Source organism: Apium graveolens, chromosome 1 (genome assembly GCF_009905375.1).
Source record: "Apium graveolens cultivar Ventura chromosome 1, ASM990537v1, whole genome shotgun sequence".
NCBI lineage: Eukaryota > Viridiplantae > Streptophyta > Magnoliopsida > Apiales > Apiaceae > Apium > Apium graveolens.
The window spans coordinates 16,249,195-16,264,878 of NC_133647.1; the positions used below are offsets into that span (position 1 = coordinate 16,249,195).

A 15,684-nucleotide genomic window follows, 5' to 3' on the forward strand; every position below is an offset into this window, starting at 1 on the left:
GCTCGGGCCGTTGTACCTTTTGATTATGGTATGGTATTGTCAGATCCGAACATAGGGCTACTTTATTTGTTTGCCATATCTTCGCTAGGTGTTTATGGAATTATTATAGCAGGTCGGTCTAGTAATTAGGGGGCGGCCGTTCGGTCGCCTATGATACTAGGACCAATAGGTCAAAAATGGGTTTGTGCCGCAGGTGTTGAACGATCTACTCTATACAGGTGTGGGCTTACAGGGCTAGGGCTCATAAACCCTTTCTTTCATTCATCAATAGGGCTCTGGTCGGTCGCTTTTCTGGGCCGGGATCGATAAGTGGAAGTCATAAAAAAGAGATCTTTCTCTTCGCACCTCAGATCAAGAGGAAGGGTAGCTTGTCAAGCTGGCCTATATAATAATAATAATAGAATATAAATATATAAATACAAAGATTCGCTATCTTTTAACCGGCTGTTCTTCTTTGTCAACGTTACTAAGGACCTATAGGTTCGCCTGCTTTACTTAGGAAAGATAACGAGAACGGGTTATTCAAAAAGGAAAAGGCGCTACTTAGCCCTACATTAGTATAAGTAAGCGGCTGAGTTAGCCTACCCTACTTAATGTATTGTATAGTAGGCGAGCGAGTTAGCGAAGACGCTTAGGCTAATAGAAAAGAGAGCGTCGGCGCGTAGCCTTCATTCTACTACGCTACGAAAAGGTTACGAAGTCACTTAGCTCGACGTTAGGAGAGTCAAGGGGGAACCCCATACCTACATAGAAGAACCGTTGTTCGCTGACTTTCGAAGGTCTAACCTTTTGCTCCTCTACTGAAAAGGGGCAAAGTCGCTTTTGCACCACTGATAGACTACTTAAGATTCAATTCAAAAGGCCCTACTTAGTTTCGCAAGCCTTTGTCATTGTCAGTCAACTAAGTAGGGCCCGCGGCGCCCCCTGCGAATCCGTAAATCTGAGGAGCATGCCGCAACAAAAGGATGGTCCCCTATGCATTTCATTCTTTCCGGAAGGGAAAAAAGTACCCCCATCATAGTGAACCTCTCCTTGTGATCGGGATGAGGTAAATGCCTCCCAGCAAGGGGGCGGATCGAATCGGAGTTTCCTTAGGTAGCCACCGACCTACAGTTATCCTTAAACTTCCGTGCTTGGTGGAGAAGAAGCGAACAGAGGTACGCTCGCTTGCTGTCTTGTTCTCTGTCGCGAGCTGGGATCGCTTGCCAGCTAGGTTAGATTGGAGCAACATTGTATGAGAACATATTACCCATATTCGGGGACAAGGGGCGGAATGACCTCTCGATCTACTTACTGCAGCCCAGGAAGAAAAACGTCGTCTAGGCGTTCCCTGTTGCTCCGATCTCCCCTACGCCTAGGACGTTGTCTGGGCCCAAGAGCCATAGTGAGTTGTTGTTTCCATTTTTTTCGTTGTTGATACCGGCAAGACCCAGCCAGATGATGTCTGCTGGTTGGTAGTGAGAGGACTCTTAGTACCTGCATACCCAAAAAGGGGCGCTGGTTCAAAAACAATCCTTTTTTTCTTGCTCTCCCTTAGCAGCGGGAAATGAGTCTATCTATCTGCCTAGCTTTGGTAGATTTCCCCCAACGCAATCCACAGAAATTCCACGAATCCATTGGTGGATAAGTCCGACGACTCAGCAGCAGTGCGGAATTTAGTTTATCGTCTGGTGGATCTGATCCATAGTTAGGGGGCAATACATACCAAAAGGTTCGAAAAAGGAACGCGCATAAGAGTATATAACCAACCCACCCTTCTGTATAACCTATTCACATTAGTGAAGCGGCTGGATGCATAAGGGAAGCGCACGTTTGTGAGACCTTAGTCGGGATGCATAGGGAAGTTCACCTACGAGCACGGAAGGGCGTGGTACCGCTGCCCCTCTCTAAGTAAAGGTCAGATTCTTAGCCCACTCTCCTCTAAAATATAATAGGGACAGCCGTTTCCGGCTGCTCGTTTCGTATCTTGAAGGAAGTAGCCCTAGCCTCTGTCCAGAATCTTCTCCGGAGTCCAAAACATCAGACCGTCCTAATTCGTTCTTCCGAGAGAGGTTCTGAAAGAATGATTCCCCCGCATGGTTTAAACAAAAGAAGGGAAAACAGCAAGTTGAACCACACAAAGACCGCCGACAATGGCACCTTACAGGATGGTTGTTTTGTGTAGGCGTGACAGAATTGACCGACCAAGCAACAGAACGTTGTACGCTAGTGGGTGGGCACGGTTTAAGGTAGAAAGCTGAACATATCCTTAATGGATTAGCGGGGGGCGCTGGGACTCGTTCGAGGTCCACCGCAAAAAAATATAGGTGAAATTGATAGCCACGCTTGAAGCTCTACTTTGGCCCACTAGTCCTATCCTAACGCAGCCAAGGCAAGTAAATGATTGATAGCCGAATCGGTGGATTGCTTGGCCCCTGCTTCTTCTCTATTTTCTGCGCGCTAGGCTTTTTTTTCTCCCGATTTTGGTTAAAGAGGAACTAAAAGTTAAAACATCGCTTTTAAACTACTAGCCGAAGCTATCAGACTTTCGACCGCATGCGCAGCAAATCGAGGGGATGAATTCATATTCCACACGATAGGTTTTCCCCGCCCATTCCGTGGCCAGTTCCCCTTCTCTTCCAACCGTAACGTAGATTTGTCTGGCTTCGTTTGTTGTCCCCTTTTGGAGAACAACTGGATGAGTCTCGCTATTGTAAAGGGAGGCAGCTTTGGCTGAGAGCGGGAAGGTAAGCGTTAGCCTGACAAACAGTAAAGTACAATATGGATGGCTTAACACATTCAATTATAAGGTCGTTTTCTTTGGTTTGTTGTAATATTCTTCATAAAAAGAAGAAGATTATTATGGTAAAACGGGGCCCCAGAAGGAGGCCCGGCAGTCTGTCTTGTCTTATCAACCAGATATCTTCTCGCTGAAAGTTCCATTTTAAAAAAGAGGTTTTCAAGCAGAATCGTTTCGGTGCTACTTTTAGGGGGGATCGCCTTGTCAGAACCAGCACCCTTTTGATGTCAAAGACTAATGATCCCGGGCCTAATGATCACCCCGATGCACGCCGAAGAAGGGGGTCTCCTACTTCTTTTCCCCCGGGGCGTCATGGCTTCTGAGGTAAAATTCCTTATTCAGAAGAATCACTAGTCCTTCTGTTCCCGAATTCTTTCCAAACTCTTCGATGTAGCCACAGTTGGACTCACAGTCCGAAACTCACATAGTAGCTGCCGCCGCTATTAGAAGCATTGGCTATCATCTTGGAAAGCTTAAAGGTAAAAAGAAAAGGGGAAGCAAGTACCTTTGAAGTGTCGTCCGGCTGATCTTGGAAGGAAGGGTCTATCTGGTATGAGCTCTATGTTATAGCTTTCCCCGCTCACAAGAAGGTATTATCTGTTCTCATTAATGCTTTATAGCACAGTCACGAGTTGGGATCGAACCAACACTTTCCAACCAATTGCTTGCTTGGATTTCATCCTTCTGATCGTTCCTGGGAAAAGACTTCTGGTTATGATTCTCTCTATGTTAACGAATGCTAAACCATTTTATATCCCTCTGCCCTAGTGTGGTCAGTATAGTTTGCATTGCTATAGGGCCATGATTCACATCTCTCAATCAAATATAAAAATGCCTCTTTCGGCATCACAGCCTATTCTTTCTTCTTTCTTTCTTCCTAATGCCAAGCTTCGTCGTTCAAGCTAGTCGAAGTAGAGCTTATGCCAAGGATGACTTTCCCAACACTAGAAGTCCTACTCATGCTTGAAAGGGATATCGCTAAAAGTGGGCCAACTAGCAATCCTGTTACAGGCGGCGGTGTATGTATTTCCAATGTATTTCCACTTATTCGAGGGAAAACTCTGGTTTAAGGGTTAAGTTGTTTCGTCTTCCATTTAGAATGATGAATCTGAACCTCCGCTATGTGATTTGTACTCCTTTTTTATTTATATTTTTCTTTGCATTTAGCTTTCCTTCCTTATCAGAGAGGGGCCCCGAGCTTATTTATTGAATTCAAAACGCTCAAAGAAAACTGGTGAAAGAAGCCCACTAACCCACTCTTCTTTCCCCCAGTCCATGGTGGGTAAAGATTCTTTTCTCGCGAGTGGAACGGGAACGGCCGACATCTCACTCTAATGTCCTAGGATGTACCAGAGAGGGTGAACCAAGCCAAGCCCCTTTAAGTTTTTGTTATCCCCTCCGTCAATAGATCCGCAGAGATCAGCGAGTGGGGACTTTCTTGAATAAGGGGCTGGTAGAAAGACTTGGCCAGAACTACTTTTCCCAGTTCTAACTAATCTAAGGGGCATTCCCCTAGTAGCATTGGCTATCTATATTGTTTGTTTTTCCTGCTATTGGAGCATCATCACTGGGGCGTTCACTAAGGTCTCCTTCATTTTCGCAAAGGCCTGTCGATGGGCCTCTTCCTATTTTTTTTGTCACCTTTTTCTTTAGCAATTCCATAAGAGGGGCCGAGAAGGCTGCTAACCCCGGTAAGAACCTTATCAAATAGGAAAAATGACTTAAAACTCTTTCGCTGAGGTTGGCTCTGGCCTTAGCTTAGCTGCAAATCTTTTTTCTCATGCTCGCTACTTCGATTTGTGCGAGCCGGGCAAAGTAAATTTACACTATTTATGATATGAGGCGGCTGTTCACGAAGTCACTCACGGCAGAACCACTTATTGGACAAGCTTTTTAGTTAAAGGCTGATCGCCGCTCTGCCACTGGACTTTGTGTCTTCCTTTTAGCTCTTCGTTCATCCGGGTAGCTCATCCCTTTTTTAACGAATCGCTTCTTCCCCTCTCTTTCTTTCCATTCCAGTAGTTTTATGCAGTCTGGTCTGTCCATCTCCCAGCATCCAGAAATCATGTTCCTACAAGCCCATTTGGCTGCAACATGTGCTTAACATACATAGTTCCTATTCAATTTTTTACAGACTTGGAGATCAAGAAGGGAAAGCAAAAATAAAGAAAGGAATAATGAAAGCGCCGAGACATCTATAGGATAGAAATTTCCTGCGCAGTCCGTGCTAGTAGTGATATCCTAATTCGGTGACCTCTCCCACCCATCAAGGTAGAAGATAAGAAAGGGAAACTATTGCCAAGAGAGGCCTGGGACCGCTGCTCTTCCCCATCACCTACAAAAGGATCATGGAGCGCTGCGCTTCTCGGGGTCATCTGAGTTAGAGCAACCCCACTGCCGGGGCGATCCAGTCACCCGGAATTTGCACTATTGTTACTTACGATGTTTCTTCGCAATTCCTGACTAGTCGTAGTTTTCTTTTTTATCCTTTCAAACAAATTGAAATGATTGAAGTTTTTATATTTTATTTGGAATCGTGTTAGGTCTAATTCCTATTCCTTTTTGGATTATTCGTAACTGCATATTTACAATACAGACGCGGCGATCAGTTGGACCTTTGATTAATTAACATCTCTTTTTTTTTATTGACTTCCTCCTTTCTTGAACCCGCAGGAAGTAAAATGAAGGTTGCTGTTCAAGTTAGTGAAGTTCTTTCATTGTAATTAGACCTAACAAGAACGGAATCACGCTCTGTAGGATTTGAACCTACGACATCAGGTTTTGGAGACCCACGCTCTACCGAACTGAACTAAGAGCGCTTTCTTATCACAGTAGATACGACTGTAAAGAAAAGGATTCTTTTTGAACCCCCAATACATCTTGCATGCATATAGTTTCATAAAATGAAAAAGATTCTGTATGCCCAATTTGAATCGATCTCAATGGATCTTGCCATTTATTTCTTCTTTTGGAATTTGGTCTTTTTTTTAATCTCAAAATCATCATCCGCCGCTCCTACCAATGCTTACTTATGAGCAAAAAGGGTCATAAAGAATTAGCCCTTTGAATAAGCGAGGCTTTCCCGATAGAAAGATTTGCATGTGACAGAGATCCCAATTCCGTGTATCCGGTTAAGCAAGCCCTGCCGCCTGCTTCCATCCAGACAAAAAACGTGAGCGCCTAGCGCGAAAGGTTGCTTTACTAAGATTCTAATATAAGGCGCGTTAGCACTTTAGAAAGATTGCTCGTTAGCTAGGCCGTTTTCAATTTTTCAATAAGGGGCGGAGCTTGAAGAAGCGAGCCTAGAGTAGCAGCCTATTAAGTTAAGTTTCATTCAGGCCCCTTTGAGATTCTATTAGTCAAGCGCTAGCGCCCCTATAGAGTCAGGATATTCTGCTATGAATGAAACCGAAATCAAAAAAACAAGTGCGTTTCGTATAGATCGAAACTTGTAGCTTGATTCTTTACTCATTCCATACTGGGAGGAATTGCAGGAAATCGTTCGAGAACACTTTCTTCCTATTTTTTTATCAATGATATCCGACGATAAAGACAATTCACGTTAAACTCTTTCATTTCATAGAAGTTAATTCTTATTCTTACGAAGCCAAATAGCATTTCCTATTAATTTGTCCCCTGGACTTGGACCTATTCTGATTCTTTATTATCCGTCGCTACGCTGTTCCCAAGGACTCGCAGAATCGAAATAGCGAAATTCTTGGGTCATCTCAATGGGTTCAGAAACCACACGTTTCTCTGGATCATCATAGCGTACTTCCACATATCCACTCAGAGGAAGGTCTTTTCGTAATGGATGACCCTCGAAACCATAATCTGTTGATATACGGCGTAGATCCGGATGATTGATGGAAGAAACACCAAACATATCCCAAACTTCTCGCTCCCACCGGCCGGCTGATGAAAATAGACTGACTACCGGAGATATTCGTGTTACTTCGTCTGTACTGGTTTGTACACGAATACGTGAGTTATACCGAGTACTCAGTAAATTATAGACCACTTCAAATCTGCATTTTCGAGAGGGATGATCAACTCCGCAAATATCGATCAAAACTTGAACCCTTGTATAGGTATGCAATTTAAGAAAGCACAACAACGGAAATGGGTAGTCCGTATTGGTATCAGATCTATTCCCATGTTCCGATCTTTCCATTTTTTTTACCCATTTCTTAGGTAAAGTCTCCCAACTATATTTGAAAATGAATTGGTTATCCATAAAGAAAGCTTTCTTGTAGTTCCGCTTCTTGCTCTAAAAATGCATAAAGACTTGTCGGAAATCGCCAGCCGGTTGGGCCAAGAAAGGCATGGGAGTTGTTGGGCGTAAGATTCTTTTTATTCTCTTACGCAATTATACAAGGAGCTTCTTCTTCGCAGCAATCACACCCGGTAAGACGAATCTATTTTTTTATTTACGAAATTCTAAGTGAGGTCATAATAGTCCTTCAACAACCATTGATGAAACCATGTGCTATGGCTCGAATCCGCCGTAGTCAAATCCTATTTCCGATAGGGACAGTTGACAACTGAATCCGCCTTTTACCAAAATTAGGGAAGGCCAGGCCGGCCAATGAGTCTTGTTTCGCGAACAATTTCTTCATCTTCCCAGATCGGAGCATATAAAGTGTGCCAAGCACGCGTGCCGACTTTCTGTCCTAGTGATAGCTGTTCTTCCTGTCTTAGTTAGAGGATAATAAGTAAGGAAGTCTGCAAAGACTGACAGAGATAGATTAACTGGATGAAGTTTGAAAGAGCAGTCTTTACTCCCACCAATAGTTCAGTCGGGAGATAGCGACCTAAGGTGTGGCTCGGGATTGACCTAAAATGCACTATTGGGCTAACACTCTTCGTGAAGCTTTAAAATGATAGCATAAAGTTAAAGACATCATAGAAGCAAAATAGAATTTAAAAAATATAGAATTTAAAAAATAAAAGGCTAGTCCCTGAGAGATTATGACAATGCGGATAGTGCCCGCTCTGAGTAAGACTATGGAATACCATTCTTCGCTTCCTTGGCACCGACCGGAACATAATGATCTTCCAATATAACATAGACTTATTCGCCTGCTTTGTTTCAAAAGAAAGAACCGCTACCTTACTACTTTTTTTGCTTGGTTCATTAAATAGAGGTGAACCTGGTTCTACCCTTTCGTTTAGGACAAGATCATCTTCTTACAAGACAAGAAGCCATCTATCTTTCCTGAACAGGCTACCTACTTCCATACACATAGTAGGAGTGGATGAAGCCATCGCTATTAACTGCCCATTTGACCTCCCCTCCTTGCGGTTAAGGTAACGACTTCGGGGATGGCGGAAAGCTGCTAGGACTGCTTTGTCTTAGAGCATTCAAGTTAAGAGAGAGAAGTTTCGATCAAGGGCAAGGTGGATGGCACTAAGCCCTCGACGATTGAGAGATCTGTCCGGATTTTACCTTACTTAAAGGAGCTAACAAGGATCTTTAGAGTGAGTCTACCTTTGTAGTGAGCGAGTCATGGGTATGGCTCGTGAACGGGCTAAGAACGAGGAGTTAAAACTAGGCAAAGTCCGTACCCGGAATAAGTAATCAACAGCTATATACACTATACCTTCTATATATATAGAGGTTAAATGGTAAAGGAAGTATGCCAGTCGGCGAAAACATTAAGAGATAATGGCGCTTCCAACATTTAGATGCCGGAAGACCTTGACGTGAGTAGACCTTATAAGATCCGCCGCGTAACCTGTACAAACACAGCAAATTTACTCGCAGTTCCGAAAACAGGAAAGTGGAAACTCCAGAAGAGAGAGTACGGAGAACCCGAAGGGACACAGGACTAAAGTAAAGTGTAACCTTATAGAATAGACCATAAATCTTTTAGCAAATTCTAGAGCACTCACGTTAGAGATGAGGGACTTTTCTTTTGATATGGTCACCTTACATCCCTCCATAACCTCAAGATATGACTTCGCGACTACTGGATCCGCGATGACAATGTAATCGCCCAGTAGAGCATAATCAAAGAACTTCACCCCAGGGCGTACCCTCCATGCTGCATACCACACCCGCATATGATGCGTGAGTGTGAACACAGGCCATGAACTGTAAAACCCTAGAGGTTGCCCCTTTGTTTTCCTATAGGTTCTTTTTTTTTAATCGGGGTCCCCCCATGAAAGAGTGAGGCCAAAACGAACAGGCTAGAAAGAAAGAAAGAAGCCTGTTCAAAGTCGGAATAGGGGTAGTTCTCCTGTTGACTCAGTATTATATATATCTAATAGGAATTTCCGTTTCCCTAAATTGGATTTATCAATTCACATTGATAGGGGCGCAACATCTTAATGTTGAGAATAGGAAAAAATAGAATTTATGCGCCTTTTCCATAATATAAAGCGAGGGAGCACTCTATGGATTTAGGATTTTACAACGGCGGAGAAGTTCTAGAATACTCCACGTTGGCCCAACAACCTAATATAGTATAGAAACAACACACTCTATGTAAATACTGGAAAACTACTCCTTCCAGACCATAGAGATGGGCCGACTATTACTCTATAAGGGGGACCCCTGGTTATATAATATTTTAAAAGAGGCTTTCCTCACCTGCTAGACAAGATGCAACCACAAGAGAGAGAAAGTAGAGCTTATGCCTAGGATGAGCTTATTTACAGTAATTTTTTCTGGTTAAAGAATTTGCTCTGGGCCAATTAGGAGATTCTCTAGAAGAAATACGGGGTTCTGCTTCTGGCGGCAACATGCTATTGGGTGGTGATCCCGCTTATGGGGTCAAATCGAGCAAGCGTAGTAGCGTTCAGTGCTCTACGATCAGAGTTCTATTCTACGGCTAATTGTGCTTACTTGAAATCTTACGTATCGGATATCTTGTTATCTAAAAACTTCTCGTTACTGCGCTTTAACGACACCGGCAGTTTTAAAACCCTCACCAGAGGCCTCGTTCTGTAATTGCTAGTTGCTGTAGAAGGTAGTACCGTCTGGCAGCGTGACTTTGATGCACTGCTCATCAGTATTCAGTTTCTTCTTAGCCCTATCGCTAGGCCCTGCTTCATCTCGCTTCATCAGGTTTTCAACTCTCTCGCTATGTCCCCATTCTTTTTTTCGATTCTATGGCCGATCTTGTTTAATCCAAAGCTTGTGCAAGCGATCTCATAGGGTAGCTGTAGCTAGAGAAGAAGATTCCGCATCTCCATCCGAATCGGAAGGAACGGCGAATCAATTACGTCAGTCAAAGAAAGAAGCAAACTGACTGATGAACACCAACCGGTCTACCAGGATCCACCAGGATACCTAACCTAGATAATTCACTCCCTGGATGTAAGTCCGTCAGTAAGTAGTGAAAGAAGAATCCATCCCAGTAGAGGATCAATCGGTAGTTAAATAGTCCAAGGAGCTTTAGGCATTGCCGGTGTAGCTGTCAGCTTATCGTGCTTCGTTCTAGTTATGCAACTGTATATAGAAGCCCAGTCTACCGAAACTTTCTTTCTTCGCATTAATTAAGAAAGAGGAAAAAAAAAACGTTTTAGCGCGTCTTTCGAGTAAGATTGCGGAGTTTTTTGCATACTTAATGGTAACAGCAAGCAACCTTTTCTTGATCTTCTTCTGAAGTAGCTAATTTTGTTCCAATGGCTGGGCTGATATCCCACTATAAGGCCTAGGAAGGATCTCTGCCCCATTTGCGCGATCTAGGCTATCGAAGCCTCAAACTGTAGCATGAGCTTCTTCGGATCAAAGCCCGTATTCTTCCACTATCGTATTCTCTTTCGAACTACAATCAGGTATTCAAGATAGAAGAACATGCATTAAAAGCCAATAAAAAGCTTATGCAACGAAATGATCCTTGATCGGTCTCCTCTACATAGCGTTTAGCCCTCCAGTATAAGTTATACCAATAGTCCCTATCGCTCTTGTTGTGACTGCAGTAGTATGATTCTAATCTCATATCCTTACAATACGGAGATACCATGTATCGGGGGCGGGATGTAAAATAAGAACCCCACAACAACTGTTGAACCCTGACGCATTTTATCATGGACCAAAGCTACTTGGGTAGAGACCGCTGGAACATCGTTTTGATGTGAAGGGCTCGGATCCTTTGCATAATTTCATGTGAGGAGCCACCTTTGACGGGCTTTTAATTTGGATAGATCAACGGGCCTTCTTGCATGGATTTGGGCTTGCTTTATTGGTCTTGGATTAAACCTCTGCTCTCCTAATTCAGTCTATAGGCTTTGGTTTAGGTTCAATCTTCTAAGTTTAGCTTAGGTCCATCAATCAATCTCTCATAAAGCCTTAAGCTGAATCTAGATGGGGCCTTGCATTAGGCCAAAAATGACTTGTAACACCCTAAGAGGGTAGTCAGGCTTAGATTCCATAGCATAGAGTTCAACCTGCATTGGGCTTTAGTTAAGCCTACATCCATTTTAGAATAGGATCTTTTATGTAGCCCAACTCATAGAGAGTTTTGTCATTTGTTCTTAACCCATTTCTTCTATTCCTATGATTGTTCAGTGATGGGTTTTTTCCTATTAGGATTAGGTTTCTATCCCGCATGGCGAATTCTTCATAAAAATGGATTCTTCCAACTCCCCTCTTTCCTATTAATCAAATCAAGCAACGTCAGGCCGGTTTAGCATTCGTTAGAAACACACTTATTTAAGATATTAACTACTCGCCTTCTTCCCGAGTAAAGAAAAGGTGCTAAGACACTGTGATCATTCATTCTATTTTTCGGTCGATTTGCCAAACTCATTTTAGAGAGAGATCGCCTTATCAACTAGAGGGCAAGGCTTATTTTAAATAATGAATTCTAAGAAATCCTATGTGCCAGCAAATTGTAGAGGAATTATGGAATAGTGCTACTAGCATATCTTTCTATGAGAAACTTGCGGAGTGTTCAGAAATCTTATCAAGTTGGGGTCATAAAATCACTGGTAGTTTCAAAAAATGGATTCAGCAGTGCAAGAAGCATATAAAAATGTTAAATGGCCGTCGAGATAGCACTTCAGTTGACAGATTAAAAGAGGAGCAAAAAAAGCAATCTGAAATATATACGCAGCAAGAAGTCTTTTGGCGTCAAAGAGAAAAGCAAATGTGGCTAAAGGAGGGGGACCAAAACAGTAAGTACTTTCACTGTGCCATAAGGAATAGAAAATCTCTTAATCAAATTCGAAGCATTAGGAATGATGAGGGCTAAGTTGTGGATTGGAGTTCAGGTTTGGAAAATGTCATTTCAGATTACTTTATAAATCTTTTCAAGGCTTCCCAAACTGATTGGAGTGAAGTTATTCAAGGAATCGGTACAAGGGTTACGAGTGATCAAAATGACATGTTGTTATCTGTAGGGATGGCATTCGGGTCGGATCGGGTATTGCAAAATCCATATCCAAACACGAAAATTTTATCCATACCCGAACCCGACCCAAACCCGAACAATACCCGAAAATGAATACCCGAACCCGATCCATCGGATTTTGGATCCGATTCGGGTATACCCAAAACCCAAAATTTTTTGAATTGGATATTCATACCCGAACCCGAAACACGAATCCGAAATCTGAAAATTTGTAAAATTATTGATATTTCAAGTGCTTGGGATCGAACACGCGACTTGTAGAGAAAGAGTTTTAATGTGTCATCTTCAACCACTGCACCACATAATTAATTGCGTTATTATATATATAGCTAATATTTAAAAAATTAACTCAATTGATACCTAGTTTTTTAGATTTATTACCAAAAGATGTTTTGTTAACCTTATAAACCTTAACACCTGTTTAAATGATTGAATAATTATATTTAATTAAACTTTATAATTAGTTAATTTTTAACATAAATACAAAAATATATGTTCTAAAAATTATATAATAATATGTATAATCTATATTATTAATATATATATATTATACTATTATAATGTGTAATATATAAAATTCTAATATTATATATATATATATATAATTAATATATATATATATATAATAATTCGGGTTTTTTCGGATTTGGGGTTCGGTTCGGGTTCAAATAGAGTTTCGGATTTCGGATCGGGTTTCGGATCGGTATACCTAATATCCAAATCCAAATCCAAAAATTTTCGGGTTTAAAAATTAAATCCATATCCAAATCCAAATCCAAAAAATCGTGTTCGGTAAATCCAAAATTTCGGATTTCGGATCGGGTATCCGTCAGATCAGATTATTTTGCCATCCCTAGTTATCTGCTATTGAGGAAAATGAAGTGAAAGCTGCTCTTTTTCATATGCACCCGGACAAAAGTCCAGGTCCAGACGGTGTTACGCCGGGGTTTTACCAGAAATTTTGGAAAGTGTTAAGTGCAGATGTGGTGAATATAGTTCGAGGATTCTTTGAAACTGTTACCATTGATTCTCAGCTCATCTCTACCAATATTGCCCTGATTCCTAAGAAACGTAATCCTCAGTTCGTGACAGACTTAAGGCCAATTTCCCTTTACAATGTTCTTTATAAGGTGATTTCAAAAGTACTAGCAAATCGTCTTAAGAAAATCATGAACTCGATCATCTTCGATACTCAAAGTGCTTTCATCCCTGTTCGTCTCATTACTGATAATATCATGATTGCTCACGAGTTGATGCACTTTATGAAGAGGAAATCCAGAGGTAAGAAATGATGGATGGCTCTAAAAGTTGACATGAGCAAGGCTTATGATCGCGTAGAGTGGGGTTTTTTAGTAGCCGTTCTTATGAAGATGGGTTTCTATCAGAAAATTGTTGATATGTATATGGCATGTGTATCCTCAGTTTCATACCAGTTTGCTCATGTTGGGAGAGTTTTTTGCTCGATTACTCCATCACGTGCAATCCGGCAAGGAGATCCACTCCCATCTTACCTTTTCCTAGTTTATATTGAAGGCATCACCTCTATAATTCACAATGTTGTGCAAGACATGCCTGTACAATAACAAGACTAAGTCAAATTGACAATCCTAAGTAAGTTGTATTGTAATCTATGCTTTGCATTTTGTATTGTAACATTTAAGTCTGTAAAAATGTACAAGAGCACACTGGGGTCTTTTTCTGTAAAGAGTATCAAGCCTAAGAATTTCATCTGGAAGAAGATCAAGAAGATCATGCCTCAGAAGAATTATGAAGAAGCTTGGAGTTGAATAAATCTGTTTTGGGAAAAATATTCTAAGTCAAGATCTCTACAAGTCATAGATTAGGTGTTATAGAGAAGTCATTCGAGAACTCCAGAATGACTTATCGACAAGTTAGGAAAAGCTACTAGAGAACTCAGAGATATCGACAAGCCAATTTGAAGACATAAGAATGGAGATATCGACAAGTCATTTCTTCACTAGAGAACTCAGAGTTATCAATAAGCCAATTTATCACTAAAGAACTCTGAGTTGTCGATAAATCAATTTATCATGAGAGAACTCAGAGTTATCGATAAGTCTATTTTGTCACTAGAGAACTCAGAGTTATCGATAAGCCAAAGTGAAGACATGAAAATGAGAAATCTTGACAAGCCAAATTCTCTTATAGAGAACTCAGAGACCTCGATATGTCAAACCAACTGCAGAGTGATTAGAGATCTCGATAAGCCAATACACTTATCGAGATGTCGATTTCTCTATATACCAAACTGGAGATCTCGAGGTAAAACTCAAAGTACAAAGTGCAGACTAGTTCAATATCCAAGATTATCAATCAACAAATAATCTAATCAATTGGATTAACAAGTCTACAAAAGCAACTTGAAGAGTACAAGCTCAAAGGCCAAGATTAACTGGCAAAGTAAAGTCACAGGCGTGCAAGATTAGCAAATATACATTAAGCCAGAAATAGAAAGATTTGATTATCCAAAAATAGGGTTTAGTACATGTTGTTGTATGATGTGTAATAACCAGTGTTTACTGTTCTATAAAGTAAACACTGGATGCTTTGTTAGCTGTAACAATTTAGATCAGAAAAATCTTGTATTCTCTCAAGGAAGAAGCTAAGCTCTTTATCAACAAAGAGCCTAGAAATTTTGTAGCAAAATATTCTTAATTTTAATATAAAATTAATTGAGTTTTGAAAGATTTGTGTTCACTATTTTATTTTTCTAAATTCGGTACTAACACATTTTACTACAAGATTTTAATTTAATTTGTTCATCACCATAAACGCTTCAAGAAAAATAGAAAAACACAAAAAACACATTCACCCCCCTATGTGTGTGATTCATTATCTAACAAGTGGTATCAGAGCAAAATATGAAAGTAAACAGATTCAAGATCTTGGAAGAATGAATACACAGAAAATCAGTAGCATCAAAATCCCTACTTTTGATAAGACTAACTACACTCTTTGGAAGAAGAAAATGTTGCTGTTTATCAGGATGGCCAATCCATTATATATTTAGATTCTCAAGAATGGGCCTTTCCTTCCTATGATAAGAGTTGAAGAATCTACAGATGGAGATATGGACATTCCATCTCATTATGCTCCTAAAGATCCTTCAGAATACACTGAGCCTGAGAAAGAAAAAGTCTCCCTAGATAGTGGCTTGGAGTTAATCTTGATTGAGTCACTTGATAATGTAATGTACAATAACATTGTCAACTGTGACACTGCTAAACAGATCTGGGAAAAGATAAAGATACTTTATGAAGAAACAGAGGAAGTTAGGTCAAATCAAAGAAGGATATTGATTTCACAGTATGAGGGTTTCAAGGGTAAGCCAAAGAAAAGTATTACTGATGTGTTTGAAAGGTTTAACAAGATGATTAATGACTTGCAGCTGCATGATAAATATTATGAAGCTGAAGAAGTGAACTTGAAGTTTTTGCTCACACTCCCTGATCATTTGGAACAGAAAAATTTTCAGAAATCAGAGAAAGGAGAGTCTTGAGCAAAATAACTCTGAAAGTTCTA

At 40.9% G+C, this 15,684-nt stretch overlaps 1 protein-coding gene and 1 non-coding gene across 2 annotated transcripts; both read right to left on the bottom strand.

The window, feature by feature from the left end:
* Positions 1-1,015: 1,015 nt before the first annotated feature.
* Positions 1,016-2,922, bottom strand: LOC141717914 (uncharacterized). The gene is made up of 5 exons (XM_074520199.1): positions 2,852-2,922; positions 2,512-2,738; positions 1,599-1,676; positions 1,421-1,497; positions 1,016-1,348 (listed from the first exon to the last, which is right to left on the bottom strand). Exons 1-5 carry the CDS (start codon positions 2,920-2,922, stop codon positions 1,016-1,018), a joined length of 786 nt encoding a protein of 261 aa, XP_074376300.1.
* Positions 2,923-5,524: 2,602 nt separating this feature from the next.
* Positions 5,525-5,598, bottom strand: TRNAW-CCA (transfer RNA tryptophan (anticodon CCA)). The gene has a single exon. It is a non-coding gene; the product is annotated as a tRNA-Trp (tRNA).
* Between the last annotated feature and the right edge of the window lie 10,086 nt (positions 5,599-15,684).

What these genes read in the sequence shown, in the direction of transcription:
- LOC141717914 (XM_074520199.1), bottom strand. Translation starts at nt 2,922, where the DNA reads ATGGAACTTTCAGCGAGAAGATATCTGGTTGATAAGACAAGACAGACT. An exon ending in TCGAAAGTCTGATAGCTTCG is followed by an intron (nt 1,677 to 2,511) that starts GCTAGTAGTTTA and finishes ACTATGGATCAG; the next exon opens with ATCCACCAGACGATAAACTA. An exon ending in AATGGATTCGTGGAATTTCT is followed by an intron (nt 1,498 to 1,598) that starts GTGGATTGCGTT and finishes TTTTTGAACCAG; the next exon opens with CGCCCCTTTTTGGGTATGCA.